This window comes from Pelmatolapia mariae, linkage group LG12 (assembly GCF_036321145.2).
Source record: "Pelmatolapia mariae isolate MD_Pm_ZW linkage group LG12, Pm_UMD_F_2, whole genome shotgun sequence".
Taxonomy (NCBI): Eukaryota; Metazoa; Chordata; class Actinopteri; order Cichliformes; family Cichlidae; genus Pelmatolapia; species Pelmatolapia mariae.
This window is the reverse complement of record NC_086237.1, coordinates 29,425,702-29,448,958: the sequence shown is the minus strand read 5'-3', so window position 1 is coordinate 29,448,958 and position 23,257 is coordinate 29,425,702. Positions and strand designations below refer to the sequence as shown.

At 38.4% G+C, this 23,257-nt stretch overlaps 1 protein-coding gene across 1 annotated transcript; it reads left to right on the top strand.

The window, feature by feature from the left end:
• Nucleotides 1-5,043: 5,043 nt before the first annotated feature.
• On the top strand, nt 5,044-22,650 carry mapkapk5 (MAPK activated protein kinase 5). Its single transcript, XM_063489531.1, has 14 exons — nt 5,044-5,967; nt 7,765-7,838; nt 12,441-12,516; nt 13,283-13,380; nt 13,495-13,603; nt 13,813-13,902; nt 14,354-14,449; nt 14,574-14,654; nt 14,746-14,933; nt 15,755-15,875; nt 16,474-16,604; nt 16,744-16,859; nt 18,148-18,252; nt 18,536-22,650. The coding sequence occupies exons 1-14, from the start codon at nt 5,932-5,934 to the stop codon at nt 18,628-18,630; spliced, it is 1,416 nt and encodes a 471-aa protein (XP_063345601.1). The 5' UTR covers nt 5,044-5,931; the 3' UTR covers nt 18,631-22,650.
• Nucleotides 22,651-23,257: the final 607 nt, after the last annotated feature.

Genomic DNA, 23,257 nt, shown 5'->3' with positions numbered 1-23,257 from the left:
AACAGCCTGAAAGGGGGACAAAAACAGCGGAGGGATATGAGAGGCGTGACGACTCGCAACACTTCACGCTATATTTTTATACGCTGTGTTATTTGAAAACTATTGATCTTGTAAACAGATGAACATGACCATCTTTAACGTAAAAACCCAATGCAGACATTTGTGTTAAAAGAGACACAGTTACATCATGGCACTATTTTCAGGAAGTCCATGAATTTTCAATTACTATGTAGTGTCATCCACGTGAGCCGGCGAACGCACTACTAACATACACACAAACACACACACACGGCGGGTGTGGGCATAGTGATGGCTAGTATCCACTGCAGCATGAAGGTTTCCAATTAGCAGGATTGGAGGGTCACTTTGAGATAGTCCCATTTTTCGTTAATAACTGGTGTAACTTCCACAATCTTGATATGACAAGACAGCTGTACAAAGAGGATTTCAGTCTAGTAAACTAAACTAAAACAAAGTAGGGATAAAAAAAAGTTTCATCAAATAAAAAACAAAGTAAAATAAAATAAAATAAATAAATGGACCTAGAAAACTAACTAGTAGGGCTAAGGGGCGTGTCTAGAAGAGGGGCATTGGGTGGCACCAATCCCCCTAAGATCTTACGTAACAAGTCTAAATACTTTTTACCACTTTGCAAAACATTTATACAGTGCGTGATTGTGCTTAAATTCTTGTGCAGCATCACTTTATACAAAACAAATCTGCAATAAGAACCAGGGCTGCACATGAGCCTGAAAATTGTGTTTTCTTGCCCATTTCTATACCTTTTAAATTTTTATTTTATTTCATTTTCCCACAATGTCAAATATGGTGGAGACAATGTTGTTGCATGGGCAGGTATGGGCTGCCAGTGGAACTGAGTCAGACAAATAGTGCAAGACTGACTGGAATGTAAATGGATAATGACCCAAAGCCTACTGCAAAGGCAACCTAAAAGTTTCTCACAGCAATAAATGTGATATTCTTCAGTGGCCAAGTTGGTCACCTGATTTCTAACAGAGCATGCTTTTCACTTACTCAAGGGCAGAGCGACACAAACAAGGAGCAACTGGAGGTGGCTGCAGTAAAAACCTAACTGAACAACTTACGTGTAGAAACAGGATTTGGTGATGTCCATGGGTGTTAAACTTCAGGCAGTCATTGCAAGGGATTTTCATTCGAGTATCTGTTTTCTTTCTTATGCAATTTAGGGTCATGCTGCACTTATTTTGATAGTCATAATTCAGCATTTCTTAATTTTCTTCTAATTTTTTGAATGTTGCTTTTGATCTTCCTGGGTTTTTTCCATCTGTCTTTCTTTTTTAATAGAAAGAGAGACTAATTTCTGATAAAAATGAAAAATGAATAGAATGTTATATTATAAATAACATTGGGGAAAAAAGACTTTCACAACATGTCCATGTTGTGTCTGAAGTTTATTTCCAATATTTTTTAAAATAAATAATATTAATTGTCATTGTCCTTTTTTTCATTTAAATTTTCCACGGTCAAATATTAAATATATTATTGAGAAAAGTTCAAAGGTTTGACCTGTTGGTCTAACATAATGAGTCACTGCATGAAGAAATACCAGGACTTTCTGTTCTATAATAATCAAAAGATATTACTTCATAATTTATATGGAACTGAAACATATGTAAAGACCAACAATAAGAGATAAACATAGTCCTTTAAGTAGGTATTGATGGATTTGCCACTTTAATGTTGTAGCATGTGGATTAAATGAGATTCATAAATATTTATGTCATGTAAATTATTAAAATGGTATTAATATTGAAGCTATTATTGAAGATGTTATCCTGAACAAAGTGTATGCCTATCAAGTGCTATTTAGTGCTATTTTTCTGTTGTCTTCCTCTTTTGGATTTATTATGGTTGGCAAACATCTTTCAGTTGCATTACTACAATCTGAGCTGGACTGTGGCCCAAAGGTCTGTCATCTAACAATTCTCAAAAAAAGAAAAAAGTGAGAGAGGGAGAAAATGCTTTATGCTTTTCAACCATAAAGAGAGAATTGCAATGACCAGTATGACCTTTCCTTAATCTTGTCATAACACTTTAGTCTTTCCCATTTTGCCCTCCACAATGTGCCCCCAACTGATGGTTTCGTTAAAAAAAGTAAATAAATAAAACCCCACCCCAAAGCCTTGCTGTGATTACTTTGTTCCATATATTCTTCTTCATCTACCCGACACAGCAAAGAACCCACAGACAAACACATTTGGTGAATTGTAAATAGAATGATTCAGTGCTGCGCAATACTCTGATGCTGTTACTACTTGCTCTGGGATGGATTCTCTGGTATGATGTTTCTTATCTTGACTGGACAAGTTATAATCTTACAAGATAACTTGTGCACACTAAATAAAAGCCCATAAGTGCCTAACACCATCAAATGCATGTGATGGTGATAACTCCACTTATCAAGTTTTATTTTCACCTTGGGTGGTCATAAAATAAAATTCCTTCTTCTCGTGCACATAAATTGAGCACTAACTAAAGGACTGTATAGTAGTATAGGTGGTGCAGCAAGAAATTTCCACCTATTTACGTGCTTGAGCAGCACAGATTTCACTGTATGACATTCTGAGGTGAGAAGAAAACATAATTAGCTGGGTTTTCTGACACTATTACTGACATATAGCGTTGTAGTAAATTATAATGTGCACATGCATTAATATTTAGATATAATGATGTGTGCACAAGGTAAATAACATATGTACATAAAGTAAATATTAAAAAAAACCATTTAGCATTCAATAAATAGCTTTGTTTACAGGAGATAAACTGTTCATACAAACTTGCCACTCAAGCATAGTTACATACCATTTTATGGATAGTCCTGGGCACTAGAGCACTACATAGTTGAACAGTTTTTCTCAATAATTTGCTTGTGGTTAATTAACATTTGCATTTGCAGAGTGATTCAAGTAGAACAAAAACTGTTCGGACAGTTTGTTTAGCTTTTCTTGAAGATTCAATGTGGTACAGAAGTACCATACTGAATCTTTCAGAAAAACAAACCCACCTCTCTTTCTTTATATTTTACTTCCAAAGCCAGACTTTCTTAGCATTTTTAAAGTAGTCTAGAGCAATAGTTATCCAGGCTCTCTTATTGTTCCCACTAAATATTTTTTCACTTAACACTGACCAATGTGATGTGTCGACACATAACAGCCATCTTAGCAAAGAACCAATTTTAAATTGTACCTTTGGGGACTTTGTTATTAGCAGCCTTTCACAAAAATGCATAATTTGTCCCCATTTCTTTTGTTGAATCTACAAAAAATCCCAAAGAAGGTGATTACCAAAGACAGATAAGCTGGAAATGTGGCAAATCTCAGTATGGTGTGCATATTGAGGAAACTGGACAGGGGAAGGACAAAAGAAAAAGCAACAGACTTAAAGAACTGTTTGCAGCTGATGAACAGTATCTGAAAATCATGTCCTTGAGAAATATGGGGGGAAATGCAGCAAAGATCTGACACAGAACACCTGAGATTTATCTGGTCCTTCAGAGATGCATTTGGTTTGCTGAGCCCTCACCAGAAATGGTCTCAGTTAAAGGGTGCCCATCAAGAAGAGAAACAGGGAGAAAAGACTGATGTATCAAGAACTAGATGTAAACTAAGTGGCAACAGGTCTGATGGAATGATTAGTCTAAATTTGACATTTTTGGTTCAAATTGTCACAAATATGTACAGAGGAGGTCAGGAGAAAGGTACAACAGTGAGTATCTACAGCCATCTGTAAAACACGCTGGAGGCTCTGTTATGGTTTGAGACTGCATTTCAGCATTTCAGTGATGTTTGGGATCTTGTGGAAATTCATGGAATTATGAATCCAGAAAAGTACCATTAGCATGACAGTGATCCCAAACACATTTCCAATGCAGTAAAAGCATTGATGGATCCTCAGGCGTCAATATTATTGAAGCAGTATGGGATCATCTTGAAAAAGAACAGAACAAAAGGCAGCCAACATCCAAAGAAGAGCTTTGACTGTGTTTCAAGAAGCCTGAAGAACTATTCTTGAAGACTACTTAAAGAAATTACAATAAAGTTTGTGTAAAGTTTGTGTCAGGCTGTGTTAAAGAATAAAGACAATCATACCAAATGCTCCCTCCCCCAAATCATTTATTGTTACATTTATTGTTATTTATTACTATTGTTTAGTGAATTGTATTATCCTGCCCCAAAATGAGTCGTTGGTTGGTGAGTACCCATGCCATGAACATAAGAGTCTGTTATCTCATTTGACAGTATCTATTTTTCTTGGTATTTCTGATTATTTGATAAAATCTATATTATGTTAAAGTACATCAAATCTAATTAAATAAATAAAAATTTGAAAGCAAAGGAGATTTTTTTCACACTTGGATGTAGCTAAAGCTCATTGGGTGTGCAGGTAATATCTCTGTATAAGAAACATTTTTAAAGAAGTCGTGGAAGTCTTATTTTTAGGGGTTACCTGATGGAATACTGCCACCTGGGGGGATAGGTTTTTTTTTTGGAAGGTAGGTGTCTTACAAATGATCTTAATTAATTAATTTTAGCACATTCTGATATTAATTAAAGTGTGATGGTTGATTTTTTGTTTGCTTGTTTTTTGCTGGCATTTAACTTTTTAAATATAATATAATTTCCTATAATGTGTAGATTTTTAAGTTGAGCTTAACTATATTTCCGCCAGGGGTAGTTCTGCTGTAATTCAACTTCTTCCACTGTTAAGTAATTGGTAGTTTTCAATGCTGCTTATGGGACTTGAGTCCGCATTGAAAACTAGGTCCTTGTAAGGACCCATTACAGTGTATCCAGTTCAAACGTATTTGATTGTAAAAATAATTTGTTGTTTCAAAAATACAAAAAACAAATACATGTATTGTACGCCGAAAATTACGTGGTGTGTGATAGATTAAAACGTGTAGCCTCACATATTGTCCGAATTTATTAATGTTGTCAATAATTTTGATCAGGCGTTCTGTTCGGACAGGCGTTGTGTGTATTCCTCTGGCAAGACCCCTATGGGATTAGCAAAACAGTCCAGAGATGCGGATATCTTTTGGCCACCGCTGAATGCAGTCTCCGATAACTCCTGTCATCTGCTATGTATTGTTGCTGTTCCATACGAGTTCTGATAGTTATCACAGTCTGCTGAGAATTTTAACATCCCTGGCTTTGACTGGAGCAGGAAAACCGACGCGACTCGGTTAGCTCGTTAGCTAGCGTGTCAGAAGGCTCGACGACATAATAGATTGTCCTGCTGCTGAGAACGCAGTGTGCTCTTCTTGTCAGATCAACCCAGGTGTCACCCAGTGTACTATCACTAATTTTCAGAGAGTATCTTCGTTCCGCCGTATCGTTCACTGTTGTCTTTGTTATGTAATCGACTGCTTTCACCGTGAAATGTAGCAGCATACAGCAGCTTGGCCAGTCTTCAGTGTCTCCGCAGCGTTAGCAGAGCACTGCTCTCACTGCGCTGGCTAAAAATACCACTGTAAGGCCCCCCTGCTCGGTGCGCCTCCAAAAGTGCTGGACTTGTCCCTGTTGGACTTCTCTTTTCTGGTCACCTTGCTCGCAGTTTGCCACTCTACATGGTCACTACAGTGAATTTGAGACGACTGGAAGAGCGAGTCGGGCCCCGAGGTTGTGAGCCGAGCTGGTCTGATCTAACGTTAAATCGTACCAGCTGCTGGGCTTCAGTTTTCCAAGGGAACGGCACTCGGCTTTGGTTGTTCTGTAGCCGAGTATCATTTTGCCCCGATGGCCTTTTCCTGTTATAACTAGTAGTGTAGAAAGCCTTGGTGCGGCCCGGGGTACTTTATAAAGGTCAGACAAGACACAAACGCTTCGTTTCCACTGTGTTCAGTCTGAGTTTGGGGAGGCAGACTTCATCTGTCCGGAGCACAAAACCATGTCGGAGGATAACAACGCAGACAAATTCATCAAGGTAACCTAAAATGACACTTCTTCTGCTTGGTTACTGGTCCGCACAGGTGATGGAAATATTGTTATCTTTTTAAAGCTGTTGCTCAATGCATGCTACATGAAGAGCGCAGTTTTATCTTGTTTCATTCGACAGTCATAAACTCATATTTATTGACAGCAGATGAGTTTTATGTGTGATTTGCATGGCAGAAGTGTTGAACATGTTTTAAAAAACATAATATTCATTTCTTTGCAGTTTAGACCCATTTAACAATGGTCATGATCATTAACCAGCCTTATTTCCCTGCAAACTGGATCTGGGGTTTGTTCCTGGCTGGCTCCCCTCAGTGTGTCATTGCCCTGGCATCTATGTCAACAGTAAAATGTGATCTGGAGTTGTCCTGGCCCCTGCTTTCATGGTTGGGCAAGAGGTACTCTAGAACTGGAGCACACGTTTGCTGAGTAGCTTTCGGCTTAACCCTGACTCTGTTTTATCAATTTCCTGGCGCATTAAACCAAATGCTGGGAAATAATCTTGCATGTTTCCTGGCTCCAGAAAAAAAAATGTATTAAAGCATTACAAATCTGCGTAGTTTTTGATCACTCGTCCTTCAAGTTGTGTGATTAAAGAACCCTGGACTCCCTCTTAAAGTGATGAGATCTGTTGACTTTGTTACGTTGTGGGGGTTTGCTGACATCATTTGGGTCCCCTTAGAATGAAAAGTCACTGCAAATCAATAGAGTTGTTCTGTTGACTGCGTTTATCTCTTAGTGAAACTAAATGGAGGGGTGTTTTTCCAGAATGACAGTGCTTCTGTCTTTTGGTTCAGTGAGTCACCAGTGATTCACTAAACCTCACATTCATCAAACATAGGGTTTGATGAGTGTGAACATCATGTGAATCATATGCTGGCTTTCACAATCAGCAAGTCTAGTCCCAGTTAAACAGCTATGGGAGATTTCGGCCGAATACTCCACCTCGACCAAATAAGAGGATATCTTTTTTTGGATTTCTTTAATAGTGTCTTGACATGAAATTGCACTTTCCTGGTTGTCAAGCTGTAGTAAAACATTGTCATGTGTTGCAACAGTTATATTTTAATCAGCCAATGTTCACGTGTCCCAGAAAATTATGTTATAATGAAAAGGGACTAATGCCAAAAATTTCTGACCTCAAGTTTGAGGGTTTGTCAAAGAGAACTTGATTTGTTTTATTTTGATTTTTAGTTGTTTACTGAACTTGTCTGGGTGAACTTGTCTTTAAATAATTTATTTTGGCACCAGTAGTAGCAGCATGATTTTCCAGGTGCATTTGTCTTATACCAGCCAAGCTGTCTTTTTTCTAAATCTTTTTTCTGTCAAGGAATGGTAGTATTGTGAAACTAGAGCCCGTAGATGTATAGCTATTACACCACCCAGTGTTAACACAGTAGGGTTAATGTGTTTCTTTCCATTTAGTATAATGTAACTAGTATCTGCAGTAGTCTTTTGAATATATGTTATGAATATAACATACAGTATGTATTATAATAAACATCATATTCTGTGTACTGGTATAATCACTGCCTGTGTATTGGCATTGATCAAATGTTTGGGGGGGTTTTTTGGGTTTTTTTTTTTTTTATACAGTATTTTCTTTTCTTTCTCTTGAGCTAATGATCATAAAGCCTTACATACCCCGTGCTGACTGTTGTGAAAGGCACAGATGATTCATAAACTTAAGCCTAGGTCTTTTTTTAACATTCCTGTCTACTACGGTGGTCTGCCTTTTCTTCAATGTTCTGATATACTATATGGTATTATTTTGTCTTTTTAACAGGAGACATCTATTTTGGACGAGTACAACATAAACTGGACACAGAAACTGGGAGCTGGCATCAGTGGCCCTGTCAGGTAAGTCTTTTTAAAAAGACTTTTCTTTATTCTTGAAATTTTATCTTTTCTGCTGTAGTCTGTTGGTGCCAAAATGTGGAACGGGATTATTTTTCTTGAACTATGGCCAGTGTGAGGAGTATTACACAACCAGGAAACATTATCATGATATCTGTTTGTGATCGAGAAATCACCTTTTACCTGTGCTTCTGACGTCTATGGAAATGAGTTATTGCCATTTATTAGCGCTGCAGAATCCCACAGGGAGAACTCTTAACATCCTGGGTTAAACACAACTATGAGAACACAGTCAGCGTTAACTGAGGTTACAGTGTAGTTTTGTTTATACCTGAAAATAGATTATTGTGATTCAGAGTATTTTTAAGTAAAGTGATTTGATTGAAGAGGGTGACAGAGATTGTTGTGTCGCCATGCAGTGCATGATTAAATCTATGTATACATCTGAGTCTCTGAATACACCGCAGAGTCAATGTCAGAGCTGATTTAGATTTACTTGTTAGCTGAGCTATTGACTAGACGAACTCGTCTGTATGCATTTCTAGCGGTTCTCTTGCATTAAATTTGCTGTTGCACAGCCTGACCTTATCCTTGGCACATTAACACATTAAAAATTATGAAAGGACCAGGTGCTTGTCACTTGCTTTAACTGACTGGACCTGCTACCCGTGTGTAAGAGCATTGCAGCTGGGAGCTTAAAATGTTTGGCACAGGCACGATTTCTGTTGTTTTTGGAGGTGGCTCAGTTGGCACAAGCACAGTCTATGTAATTGCAGCATGGTGGACTTGAATCCCACCCAATGCACGTATCCCTCAAAACCTCAGTGGAAGTCAGTTAAACTGGACTCATTATGTTTTCCTTTTGTTATGTTCAAGTACACCATATGAGGAAAAAGTATTAGACTAACTAAACATTACACCTACAGGCGATTTTCTGACATCATATTCTATTAATATGAGGCATTAATATGAAGTTGGTCCCCATTTGTGGCTATAATAGCTTCCACAATTTTGAAAAGGATTCCTGCAAGATTTTGGGATGTGTCTGTGGGAATTTTTCACCCCACTCATTTAAAAGAGCGTTTATCAGATCAGACACTGAAGAATCCTTTGGTTACTGGCGTAACCCCAGTTCTCTGAAAACCAAGTGAGGTATCTCACTATGGGGAATGACCTCTGAATGACCATTCACAGAGGCTCCACTACCACAACGTCAGCTCAATGACTTCAAGGACATGGGGTTTCCTGACCCTCTTTGTAACAGTCTGTAGCCCCGCCCAAGAACCTGGAGTTCTTCAACTCCTAAGAGAAGCATGGAGAAGACGAGGAGGAGGATGTTATCATGGATATCATCAGAGATGATAATAATGAGGATGAGGATGATGCTATTCTGCCCTGGCATCTTGACCTGATAGCTCCATTGGCAGGGAAGCTAAGCCCTCTCCATCTCCCCTGCGAAGTCAGTCTAAGTGAGATATGCAAGCATGCGTCAGTCAAGCTGGCCATTAGCTGGCCTGTAGCTTCTAGTTTATCCCAAAGGTGTCAGGGCAGACAAGTTCTTTCATAGCAGAGTCAAACATTAAAACTAGAAAAGTGGAACTAAGAGGCCCAGGTAGACCCCAGAAAAAATAGCCCCATAGCATTATTCTTCTTCCACCAAACTTAACACCTGGCATAGTGCAGTCAGGTCAGTAATGTTCTCCTGGCATTCTCCAAACCTAGACTTGTCCAGAGTCCAGTAGTGGTGTACTTTACACCGCTCCATCCAACACTTGGCATTGTGCCATAATGAGGTAAGTATGTGTGCAAGTAACCTCAGTTACTCAGTTCAGTTTCAGATGTTTTTGTCTCTACTCTTGCTTCTTTATGGCATCAGTGATAATATGGTCATTTCAGGCATGCAGCTCTGGCTGTGAGCACAGCAGCTCCACACAGCTGCTCTGGAAGACAATCTGTTTGCAAGGGGCAGCCAGTCCAAAAGAAAGTTCCTTTAACAGGACGGTGGCCCTAAGCAGAGTTTGGGAGTTCAGCATTTGTGCCCATTTGTGCAGGTTCTTTTGGCATTGCAGAATGAAAGTTTAAAAATGTGTAGACATGCTGTAAAAAACACAGCAGCGTGTGGGCATGGTAGGTTTCTTTCAAGCTTGTTGCACAAGCCTGTTGCGCCCATATTGATGGGAACAGTTGAGAGGGACAAGAAACATGAAGTGTGAGAAGCGAGTGGAATACAACAAATGGTCAGACTCGCTGGGATTCAGTTCACAGACTCACTGTTAAAAGCATTACTACCCATGTGGTGTGTAAACTAACAGCTTAAAATCGTAATCCTCTTGAAGAAAGTGAGTTTATTTCCATTTCCTTGGCTTTGTTGGGTTTAGTCTAGCTGTGGATGCACAAGGGATCAATTATAAAACATAGCAGTTTGCTTAAGTCGTCCATTTCCCTTCTATATTCCTCTAATTGTCTTCACATCGTAAAATGGGGAGTAATCGATCACAGGAAGGCTTATACCGCATATGCATAAGTAGCAATCACTGTTATAAATGACTCCTTTTAATATTAAAAATTAGTAAACACTGCATTGCCCTGCTTCACTGGGATATCTGTTCACAGGAATGACTTTTAGATTCAGTCTGTTTCTGCTGAACTTCACAGAGAGGCAGCAGCTCTGCCAGCAGATTTAAGTCTGTTTATGCTATACGCAGTCTTTTTAGTGCAGGTCTGTCTGTCTTGCTGATTCTAGTTAGATGCCAGTAGTAATATATCAGTGTCTGCCACTGACTTCTTCTGCTCATTCTGCACTTTGAGGCTATCATTAGTCTGGATCAAGCGAGAGCAATCTGTTATTACCCAATGTGTATATTTTTGGCCTTGAGTGATGAGAAAACAGTGAAATTGACTCATCAGCCCACCATGTAAACATGCTGGTATGATTCATGCTATTTTTTGAGCAACCTTTGCTCACCTCATGTTTTATATTTCTAACTCGGTTTTTTGCTTGGAAGTCTTATTACTTCCTTCTTACCTGCCTCCGTCTGCTAGCACATTCATGTCTTTTACTGTATCCCCCGCCACCGGACTAATTCTGTCATTCATTTGGGAAGGTATTGGTTTCTAGTGAAGTGAACTTTGGCCAGAGCTGAATGTTTCTCCCAGTAATACTTTAATAGTGTAATCTGAGTTCAAAGTAAGTGTTTAAAGTGAATATTTGAGCCCCTGTAGATTAGAGGAGAGGGAAAGGGAGTTATTAGATTCTTCCAAAAATGAATTATGTATGTGCACGTTTCATATTTAATGAGTGTGCAGTTCAAAATGTGGATTGAGGAAACCCATTTCCAGGAGTTATTTACTTCATTTTATCCTTGTGACGATGAAAAATATGTATCCACAGATGACTTTTCCGTTGGTTTACTCTACATACAAAGATGCAGAGCAGATTCACCATTCCCACAACAAACTTTGATATTGACAAAATAAAGTTCTTAAATCCAGCTAGTCAGCTGATGTCTTCTCTGTGCTTTTGTTTGGCCTTATTTAATTCAACATCAGATCATATCCAGGCGGTATGTAGGAGTGTAATAGTCTAAAACGGCACGTTAGCACACAGAAACTAACTTTACAACTTTAAAGTCTTTTAAATACAATAAGAACGCCTACGCAAATATAAATTCAAGCTTTACAGATAAAGTATTTACACATCCACAGATTATAAATATAAGTGATTAGTCTATTAACAGAAGAATATTTATTTTAAATAACATGCAAATAATTAGCTGTCTGCAGACAAAATATATATCTGAAACTGTAGATACTGTTGAATTATGGTTTTTATCTACTTTAAAGCTTTTTTTAAGGGTGAAATGGCATCTCAAGTTAAAAGAAAAAGAAGTGTCCAGACATTGTCAGCCTACTCATTGTCCCTCATTGATATCAGCTGTTTTGTTTAAGTAAAGACAGGACACTGTCTGGCATTTTATTTGTTGTGGATTTGGGGAATGCAGTTTAATCTGACTGGACTTGATGATAATCTTGTTTCTTAATCAGATAGGTATATGGGAATGCTGTAAAATGCTTTGATGGTTGTTTTATGTGACATAGTGGTTTAATGATTTCACCTGTGACCTCATGTAGAGGAGCTGGTTGCAAGTATAAGAGAGACGCCTTTTAATGATTTAGTGTGTTTATCAGGATGTCGTGAAAAGCTGGCAAGGCTTAAATCGTTTTCAGGTGAAACTGTAAATAATTAAGCCAATTTGCTATAAAGTTATGTCAATAATGTGTTAAAGAGTTTGCACAGTTTTTAGGTTTTCATCTGATTAGGTTCTTGATGCACCTAAAACAACACCACCTTTTCAGATGTTGTCACTAAGCTTTGTAACAGATCATCCCTTCAGATCTTTCCTTACATTAGCCCGTCTTTGTTGTTGAGAACAGATGACGTAATACAGATGAGTGATAAGCAGAGCAACTGACTGTTAATAGAAACACCAGAAAATGAGAAAAGTCCTGCAAGTTTAGATATACTTAATTCCTGATTCTTGGCACAGGCACACATCTATCATGGTGCGTGAGGTGTTTGTTGATACTTGTTTTCTTCTTTTGCAGAGTTTGTGTGAAGAAGTCAACTCAGGAACGCCTGGCCCTGAAGATCCTTATTGATCGCCCCAAGGCCAGAAATGAGGTTAGAGGAAACACTGTCATGGCTGTGATTAATACCTGCTGTTTGTTGTCTGGGGCTGTGTCAGTATGCTTTGTTCTGCCTGCCTGTTATCAGTCTGTATTAATTCCTGTTTTTGTTTTTTTTCTTCCTTGCTTCTCTTGTACTTCAGCCTGTTTGTATGAGCGCCTTTGTCTGTAACGCTGTCTCCCTGCAGTGAACAGTTTGTCTTAGCAGCCTCTCCGTGTCATTAGCAGCCCCCTGTTTTGATCAAGCAGCTTATGCAGCAGTTAAGCAGTGCAGTCAAAACAAGCTACACAGACTTGGTGTTGGCGTACTGTCTTTGTCTGTTTTGCAATCTGCTTTTTTCTGAGTCTGACACTGTATAATTTCCGATGGTCTAATTATTTAGAAGAAGTCTTGGTATTTGCAGCTGCTTAATTTGCATTTACATTTGCAGAATTTGTCAATTTTTGGCATTCATTGGTAACGAATGTGCATTAGTTGACTCATCTGCTTAATAAAACTAGTAAAGCGGTGGAAACGTGTAATAAAGTGATTTCTGTGTCAGCTTTGATGTAGTTTAAACATTTGAATACTAATAGATGTCATTGATCTCACATTAAATTTCTCTTTTTACCTGGGAAGTGCGGACACTGCACATCAGAGTGACTGTACTGATGATATGATGCTATTCTCTGTTGCAATGACTTTCACCTGGCTTAAACATGGAGAATTTAAACTATTTAAGAGAGTTACTCTAAATTCACTTTGATTGTTTTTTCTCCAGGTGCGTCTCCATATGATGTGTGCCAACCACCCAAACATAGTGCAAATCCTGGAAGTTTATGCCAACAGTGTTCAATTCCCACATGAATCCAGCCCAAGGTGAGGCGCTCAGTCTGTTTTTGTAGGATTCAGTGAATCTCTTGTCATAAAAGAAAGAATTTAACATATCTCCATCTCCTGGTTTTCACGGTTTCCTCCAATCGTTCTTCACAGAGCGAGGCTCCTGATTGTTATGGAAATGATGGAGGGTGGCGAGCTGTTCCACAGAATCAGTCAGCACAGGCACTTTACTGAAAAGATGGCCAGTCAGGTCACCAAACAGGTAGGTGAACAGACCTAACTGTGGCCCACCTTTATCTTGTGTTTTGTGACATCGTCTGTCTTTTCCTGTAAAGCTGCAGTAACATGTCGCACAGCCTCGCCTTGTCATTACTACCTGCTGTTTGGATTAAGTGGCACACACCAGTTCAACCCTAGGCTGTTTTTAATAAATCTATAGATGGTGTCTCAGTTTTGTCTCCCTCCCTGTAGATCAGCCAAGCGTTGGAGCATTGTCACTCTCTTAATATTGCACATCGTGACCTGAAGCCAGAGAACCTTCTCTTCAAAGATAACTCTCTGGTAAGCTCCTGATGCTGCGTTGTTGCACACACAGATGTAAACACTGCAGTTTTGAAGTAACGTTAAAGCTGCTACAGCCTATTACTTTTAGCTAATTAATCATTCATACAAAATACAGAATGAAATCCAAAAGAGTAGAAGCTTTGCTAGACTTTTTGACACAGTGGATCAAAGGGTTTTGTTTTGTTTTTTTTCTCAGACTATATCTAGAAGACTTTGGCAAAGATAATGTAGAATTAGAAAATCTGCAGTGGCTGTGACAGACTTGGAAATCAATTCTGGTCTGGCAGCAATTTCAGTAATGTCCCAAAGGTGTTCCAGCTAAGAAATCCCATCAAGTGAAACTCAGTAAAGCCCCGGAGAAAATATCTTACATGAAGTTGCTAATAAAAAGTTTTTATGCTCAAAACATATTCGTATCTCTCATTCGGTGATTCTGTCTGTTCTGCAGGATGCACCTGTGAAGCTGTGTGACTTTGGCTTTGCCAAAATCGACCAAGGAGACTTGATGACCCCTCAGTTTACTCCTTACTACGTAGCACCTCAGGTTAAAAAAAAGAAAAGGAAAAAAAAGATGCACTTGCTTTTTCATTCCAGTGACAACTGACACATCAGTAACGACTGAATGCATCATATCTTAATGATGTATTCTGGCCCTGTTTTCTGTACAGGTACTTGAGGCTCAAAGAAGGCACCAGAAGGAAAAGTCTGGAATTATACCTACCTCACCCACTCCTTACACCTATAACAAGGCAAGACTCATATCTGGGATTCCTGCTGTAGGTGCGTCAGGCCTGGTTCACTGGTGAATTATTTTTTAAAAGGTTTCTTTTCTGTCTACAGAGCTGTGACTTGTGGTCTCTTGGTGTGATTATCTACGTAATGCTGTGTGGCTACCCTCCGTTCTACTCCAAGCATCACAGTCGCACCATCCCAAAGGACATGAGGAAGAAGATTATGACCGGCAGCTTTGACTTTCCGGAAGACGAGTGGAGCCAGATTTCTGAGATGGCCAAGGACATTGTACGCAAGTAAGTCTTCTTCCTATTTCTATTCTTTGTCTACCTACAGGATTTTTTTCTATAACCTAATAGATTATCACACATCCTTCATTATGAGACGATTTCAGACCTCAGTCACCTTTTTTTTAAATATTAAGTTTGTATGTATCAGAGTTCAGATGAGCAGCTCCAACATGAGAAATAAATGGAAAATTGGGGTGCCACTTTAGCTCTCTGAGGGCACAGGGCTGGGTTTGTCTTCATCTGATCTTATTTCCAGCTTCCTGTTGTTTCTCTACTCTCCTATCACAATAAAAACTAAAAAAAAGCCTTCAAATTATCTAAAATAAATAAATGACCAAAATAAAAATTATATTAAATATTTATATAATAAAATAGTCATTCACGCCAATAACACTGCACAAGTTTTGCTTTTTGCCATGTAAATTCTTTTAAATGTTCTTCATCGTCCTTTGTGACCTTTTTAATTGAAGAAAACTGAAGAATCACATGACCCATCAAGCCCCCCCCCCCCCTTTTGTGAGTAGGCACAGAGCCTGATGACAACGAAACTTGGCAATCCCTACTGTCCTACCCATTATCTCTGTTTTATGGTTTAGGTTTGTCAATCCAGTTGATGCAAAGAATACCTGACTTTGTCCAGCATATTTTGTAGTACACCCCTCAGCAGACTCATTAACTCCCCTGTCATCTTGTTTACCCCATATTGCCTTCCTTTTCTCCTCTGTCTTCCTTGTGTTTATTCGTCCCATCCCTCTGTTAGTCTCACTCATTCACTCTTTTTCTGACCCACATGTATTTTCTGTTGCCTCTTTGTTTCCTCCCTACAGGCTGCTGAAGGTGAAGCCAGAGGAGAGGCTGACAATCGAGGGAGTCTTGGCTCATCCTTGGCTTAACTGCACCGAGGCTCTTGACAACGTGTTGCCCTCGGCACAGATGATGATGGATAAGGTGAGTGCATTGCGTCAGTGATCTGACTGGCAGAGGAAACTGTGCTAAATGATTTTTCTTAATTATTATAATATAACAGACTTAGTTTCTACCTTTCCTGATGTTGGATTTATAGTCATTTCAGATTAACAGGAGTCGTGCTGCAGGTTTTGATTGTTAGCTGATAGAAACCTCTTCAGTGATGCATACTTGTGTTATTTTCAATTAGGTCTCATGTTTCTTTATTTACACATAAAAATCAATAGCACCGGAGCTGCTTCACAGTAATATTTAATGTTATTTATGTAGCTCTTGTTAGTGAATAGGGAGCTTCTGATGTATAGGCACTGTGGGGAGAAGGCCTGAAGAGTTATCTCTTTGTTAGAAGTTTGTTGCCGTCGTCGTTTTCTGCACTCTCCACAGACTTCACCAGCGTTTGTAACATGATGGGGAGACACAGGGGATCAGTTTCAGTTTCTGCCTTCTGTCAACACCATGTTTAGTTTGTTTTTCGAGGAGAGCACGGATCATTTTAGGGCATATGCTTGGAGTCTACGTATAGCCCTCCTTAGGCAGAAATATAGATACCAGCTTTGACTGTCCTCTTTCTGCTTCCCAGGCGGTAGTTGCAGGGATTCAGCAGGCCCACGCAGAGCAGCTGGCCAACATGAGAATTCAGGATCTGAATGTCAGCCTGAAGCCCCTAAACTCTGTCAACAACCCAATCCTCAGGAAGCGGAAACTTCTAGGGTATAGTTGCTGTTTTGTTTTTTTTCTTTGTGTGTGTGTCTCCAATGTTTTTATTTGGAAGTCCTTGTATTTAAAAAAAAAAAAGAAAAGAAAAAGAAAAGGATCTGCTCTGAAATATGTTTTTCTGTCCATGTTGCAGCCCCAAGCCCAGTGACAGTTTCTTCATTCACGACCCAGAAAACGGAGGGGAAGACTCCAACGTAGCACTGGAAAAATTACGAGATGTCATTGCACAGTGTATACTACCACAAGCTGGTCAGTAAACCCACGCCGGTATACAACTAGCATTTTAATGAAGAAGTATGAAAAGTTGTGCTGGCTTCTTGAGTTTGGCGTCTGTTTTTCACTTCTATTCAACTAAGAAGAATTTTGGCAGTCTGTGATGAAAAGTAAACATAGGAACTGCCAAAGTACAGAGGAACAGATGATCAGCTAAGCTTTTTTTTTTTTTTTCTTCAAACCTTTAATTGGTTGTAACTTAACTTGAAAATGCAGAGAAACTCACTGATGTTTGAACATTTATGACTAATAATTGCTGGAATTCTAATCAGGCTGTATAAGGTTATAGACACTCACTGACCACTTTATTAGGTACACCTTTCTAGTATTTTGTTGGACCTTGTTTTTTCCTCCAGAACTGCCTTAATCCTTCATTAATTCTTCAGCAAAGTGCTGGAAACATTCCTCAGAGATTTTGGTGCATTTTGACATGATGGCATCAAAGAGTTGCTGCAGATTTGGCATGATGGATGTGCAGGCAACAATTTCTTGTTCCACCTCAAAGGTGCTTTAATGGACTGAGATCTGGAGACTGTGCAGGCCCTCTGAGTATAAAGAACTCATTGTCATGTTTAAGAAATCATTTTGGTCTTTGTGACATGGTGCGTTAAGCTGCTGGAAGCAGCCATTGGAAGATGGGTACACTGTAGCCGTAAAGTCATGGATATCATAAGCAGTAACACTGCAGTAGGCTGTGTTAAATTGATGCTCACTTGGTATTAAGGGAGCTAAAGTGTGCCAAAAAAATATCCCCCACACCTTTACATTGTTCAATTTTGGTGAGCCTATGTGACTTACAGCCTCTGTTTTCTGTTCTCAGCTGATGTGATTGACTCCAGGTTTGGTTTTCTGCTGATGTAGCTCAACTGCTTCAACGTTTGACATGTTGTGTATTCAGAGATGCTCTTCTGCATACCTTGGTTGTAACGAGTGGTTATTTGAGTTACTGTTGCCTTCCTGTCAGCTCAAAGCTGTCCGTCTAGCATCAACAAGGCATTTTTTGGTCTCTGTAAATGCCAGAGATGTTAGTGTGCGAAATCACTTTCCTTCCCTGTGACTAATTTTTTTGCTTCCGTGTGATTGGCCGATTAGATATTTGCATTAAGGAGGAGTTGAATAGGTGTAGCTAACAAAGTGGTCATGGATGGTGTACATTAAAGTCTATATGGAGTCTGCGTGTGAATTCTTTCTGTTGTCAATGTTGCACATCTCTCAGAGAGAAAAAAAAACTTCTGAAGTAAAAAAAAAAATATTTTTTGCGCAGGAGAGAACGAGGATGAGAAGCTGAATGAGGTGATGTATGAAGCCTGGAGGTTCAACAGAGACTGTAAGCTGCTGAGGGATGGCCTGCAGGGGCTCAGTTGGGACGGTCAGTGTTGCTTGCTCTCTCTAAAGTCATCCATGTTTTTTTTTCATTCACTTTTCAGGTGTGAGCTTATGTATGGTGAATGAATAGCTTATTGCAAAGATCAGAAAAGACTGTATAAACAATATCTCTGCACCCCTAATTATTCAGATTGACAAAAATCTACAGAAACCAGATTAATTGTCTCTGTTATTCTAAGATTAGGGGAAAAAGACTAAGCATGGCTCTCATTTAGGAGTGTAATTTTATTGTTACCAGATCCTTAACCAGCAGCTTTTCATTGCAGGACGAGCCTTCTCCGATAAAGTCGACCGCTTGAAGTTGGCTGAAATAGTGAAACAGGCCATCGAAGAGAAGACAAATCTCCAAGAATCTCATTAGCAGCTGCTGTCTTTCTATCTTCTTTTTATATTGTTTGTTATTACCCTTTTTAACTCATATCTGTAAAAAGGCTTTTTTATGTATAATTTTTTTTTTTTTTGTAAATTTACTTGCAAGACTTATTGTCAAACTGTTGCAAGAGCTATTGTACAGCTGTAGATATATTTCAAAGATGACTCATTGGTACTATAATTTTTTTTTTTTTATGGATACTTGCAAAGAACGTGGGGAGAAAAAAAACAACTATATTTTCATTTTTGCAAAAAAAAAAAAAAAAAGCAAGACAAAAAAAATGAAAATCTGTGAAAGAAATTATTTTCTGGGAGGAAATTTTTATTAGCTGTTTGTCCAGCTTATTCAAGATGTCATGTGTTTTATCCCAGTTATTTCATTTTATTCTATTTTATGTTATTTTATTTTAACCTTGCTAAGGAATGTATTTATTTAAACAAAATTCCATTATTTTATACCTTACTCGTAGGTTGGGGTCCGAAAGTTGAGAGAAGCGCTCTACAATGTGATTTTGTTCTTCCACACACCTTTAAAATCTCACGCTAGAGAGAAATGATCTGAAGCTTTGGGTTTTCTGTCGTCTCGTGCGTCTTTCCCTCGACCTTTTTTGTTGTTTACAGGTTGGGGAGAAGCAGAAATGCAGGTAAAAGAAAGCATCATAAATCAGAAAAATGGAGGCAGGTTTGCTCATTTTTTTTCACAGTACCTCTCTTCCAACTAAATTTGTTAGTTATTAAATCGTTTGAGCCAAAAAATAAAATCTGAATACCTTTTTTATGAGCTTTAGTTAAGACGTTCTCAGACTTTTTCGAAGCACCCCCCAAATCCCCCCCCCTTTCAAAAAAATAAATAAAAATAACAATGTGTTTTTCTGATTTCTGATGGTTTTGATGAGAGTCCACTGTTTTATTTGAAGTTGTTTATCTGTGAAACTGACACAATCTCTGCTGCTTTCACGTCACAGTTGTATCTGCTGGAATTTAGACCTGCATAGTTAATATTTGAACTCTTTCCTAGCAGGAGTGGTTGTTACTTGATCTCAAAGAAACACACACACAAAAGAAAAACCCCGGTGTTTTTGGTCCAGTGTGGTCTTAGACCAGAGCAGATCGGGGGGAAGGACTGGATTTCAGTGTCATAACTTGATGTTCAACTGAATGTGCAATAGGGGCTCCAAATGCATGTACATACTGAGACCGTATGTATCTAATGTGTCAGTATTACTGTTTATCAGAGGCCTTCCATGTTTCATTTCACTTCATTTCAGAGGTTTGAATACCCAGAAATGTTCCCACATCCTCACCCTTAAGGTGTGATTAATGGCATATCATTAGTTGATTGGTCAGAGTGAAATCTTCACTACACTGTTTGACTCTTGTGGTCTACTCATATCTAACAATAATATCCTTTAAAAGAGGCGTTTGAAGAAAGGGTTCCTCTTAAGGTGTTTGAGGCCACACTGAGTCTGCTGAACAGCTGGAAATGTTTATTTTGTGTTTCAGAAAACCTCGTCTGTCCTGAGATTCTCCTTTGATGAAGTCTTTTACAGAACTTTTTCTGTGAACATAAATTTTTGTCAAGATTACTGCATTAACTATGTGATCTTCATTAAAAAGAAGTGTTTCTTCTGAGTAATTTGCAAACACTGGTGCAATATATCATCACTGTCCGGCGTATCTCTGCTCTCTCTGACTTTTTTTTTTCCTTTTTTTGGGGGGGGGACATGGTCAGATTTTAAACTCATTGCATTATCATAAAAAAAAGCATAGTTTCAGCCTAGATGTCTGCTTTTCTTAATATTTATTTCTTTGGAGGCAGGAGATGGCAATCATGTTGAAAGCTGGTATTTTTCACACTGTTTAAAACTGATACAAACAAAAAAGTGCAAGTCTTCCTTTTTATGTCTGTATTTCTAATTTAGGTGGCGTCGACAATTAGGCGGGATCATTTTCACTTTCTTTCAGTTCCCCTTGAAGCTTAATGATAACCACAGCTTGTGTTTAAAAAGGTCTTATTCAAGGCCTTATTCAAGTTTCACACTCAAATGTGCCTTGTTTGAAAGGGCGGCATCTCCATCCTTTACTTAGTTGGAAATAATTGACAGGAATTAGGGGAAACTTCTGGCTGTAATTTGCTGTTTTTTATATGAAAATATGAAGGTTATGGATTTGACAACACTGAAATTAAAGTAGCACCATATTAGCAGAAAAAAAAGTGTCCTTTGGAAAAAGATTTTTTTTTTTTTTTTTAACAACTGAAAGATTAGATTAGTTTGTAAAATGCTCCACTTGGTATGTTTACACAGCAACAGGTTCTGCCCACAGATGCCTCTAAAAGTAAAAAAATAGGTCTGGAATCTGATGTGGTTTTGAAAAAAAAAAAAGTTTAAAAACCTAGTTTCCCCTTCACACAGGGTGCTTTATGTGTTGTAGAGTCTACAGTGTAGACAATGTAGACCATTTATGTAACCAATAGGCTCAACTGGTCGCCTGTAACGGCCTGAACCGCAGTCTGACAGAAACGTCACGGAAAATGGGGAAATGTGGTTTTTGCATTTTCAGAACAAGGGTGTCAGACTCATCTTTGCTCATAAGTGACTTACAGCTCAAGTGGGCCGCCTGCATCGCTGAAGCTTCTGACTAATTGTTCCCCTTTCTTTTTGTGAAGAGCAGTTTCAGTACATTCAGGTTATTGCTAATGATCTATTTATAAAACTGATGATGGTCAAACTGAAACATCTTTAAGAAAAACGGTTGTTTTTCCACATGCAGACTAATGATGATTCAGATGGACAATAACACTTTCATCATTGTTTATTCAGAACGACTTGCTTACCAGTGCAAAAGAAAATGAAAACCTAAAATTAATGTCTTCTTTGCAAATTTCACACTTGGAAAAGTCACGCAACGAGCCTGACTGGATCCTTTGGCAGGCTGGTTCTGGCCTGTGGACCATAAGTTTGACACCCTTGCTTTAAAAAGAGAGACGAAAAGTGTGTTTTAGTAAGTCTTACAAGTACTGCTACTTTAAATCCTGCAGAATTACTAGAGCTTCTTGAAAAGAGTGGACATGATTTGGGTTTTTTTATTTGACTGTGTGAACCTGTGTAATTAATTTATAAATATATACATATATGTATGCCTCTGTGTGTGGTTCACTATGAAGAACCTTATTTGTATCTCTGGAGGTCAATCAGAGCTTCTTTAATGACTTCCACAGATAATGTGGAATCCACAGATAGCATCATTTGTATCTTTTGCTACCTGACAGTGAGCCGTGTATTTATTACCAGTTTTTTACTGTGAAGTCAAGGCATGCATCTTTATATTGATAGTCCTAGGAGTGAAACGCAGTCCTGCTGAGACACCATTTACATGCTGTTTGCTGCTCGGTGTTACTAAACATCCTGCTGGGTAGATTTTTTCGAAGAGACTACATTCTTTTACCACTCAGCTGCAGAAATATTTTATTAAATATTAGGTAAAATCTAGTTTTCACCTTCTCTTCCTTGTCTGCTGAATGAAGATAAATTAGTTTCATAATTTTATATAAGGAAAAGGACAACATTTCTTTAAAAAAGCAAAAAAGTTGTCCCAGCAAAGAATAATCAAGTCCTAAAAGAATACAAAAAAGAACCAACTCATTCAAATAAAAAGAAGAATTTTCTTTTTCAGCTCTTGATTAAATAAAAGCAGCTGCTTCCCTTTCTTCTGCTGTATAGGAAACATGTTCAGTAACTGTTTGGTTTATTTATTTATTTTTGGATTTGGCATTGAATGGATGTAGAAAAACAAAGTTCTTACTATGTCAGTATATCAGGAGGAAACTGAGGAAGAACAAGATGTCCTGGTTCTGCTCTACCTGTCCTCTTAGTTTCTCTGGTCCTGCAGTCATGTAGCATGAATCCCTCATCAAAGACTTGCTGTATTTTTGGGTTCTTGTATTTTTTGCCTTTGTGGAATGTCATCAACATGCCGACTTTGTAATAAAGGAAATCTTTAACTTTTATGAATTTATTTTTGTTGGTCTGAGGAAATTTTGTGGAACATGTTCTTTATTGGATTAATATAATTATTAGAGTTTACAACCTTATTACATGTTTTCACATGTGCATTTAGTAATGAGAGGAATTTGTTTAGATGAGAGGCTATGAGTAGTTAATTACACTCACTGCCCACTTTATTGAGTATGCCTTGCTAGTAAATAGTTGGACACCCTTTTGCCTTCAGAGTTGCCCTAATTTGTCATGTGATTCATAAGTTGCCAGAAACATCCCTCAGAGATTTTGGTCCATTTTCAGATGATGATATCATACAGCTGGCGCTGCACATCCATAACGTGAATCTCCCGTTCCTCTACATACCAAAGATCTTCTTCTGGATTGAGATCTGGTGACTGTGTTGAGCAACCATCAGAAGACAGGTACACATAACGTTTAACAATTTATTAATAATAATAATACTTAGGCAGGCTGTAGTGTTTAAATGATGCTCAGTTGGTGATAGGCCAATAAATTATCCCCCACACTTTTCCGAACTGCATGATTGAGCCACATTCAAAGTTTCTTCCCTATTGTGATGCTCAGTGTGAATGCAGACCATGCCTACATGCATAG

Bases quoted from the DNA above. Each gene is read 5' to 3' on its own strand.
- mapkapk5 (XM_063489531.1), top strand. From the start codon at position 5,932: ATGTCGGAGGATAACAACGCAGACAAATTCATCAAG. The intron at 7,839-12,440 runs GTAAGTCTTTTT...CTTCTTTTGCAG, and splicing joins GGCATCAGTGGCCCTGTCAG to AGTTTGTGTGAAGAAGTCAA. The intron at 16,605-16,743 runs GTATAGTTGCTG...TCCATGTTGCAG, and splicing joins AGGAAGCGGAAACTTCTAGG to CCCCAAGCCCAGTGACAGTT.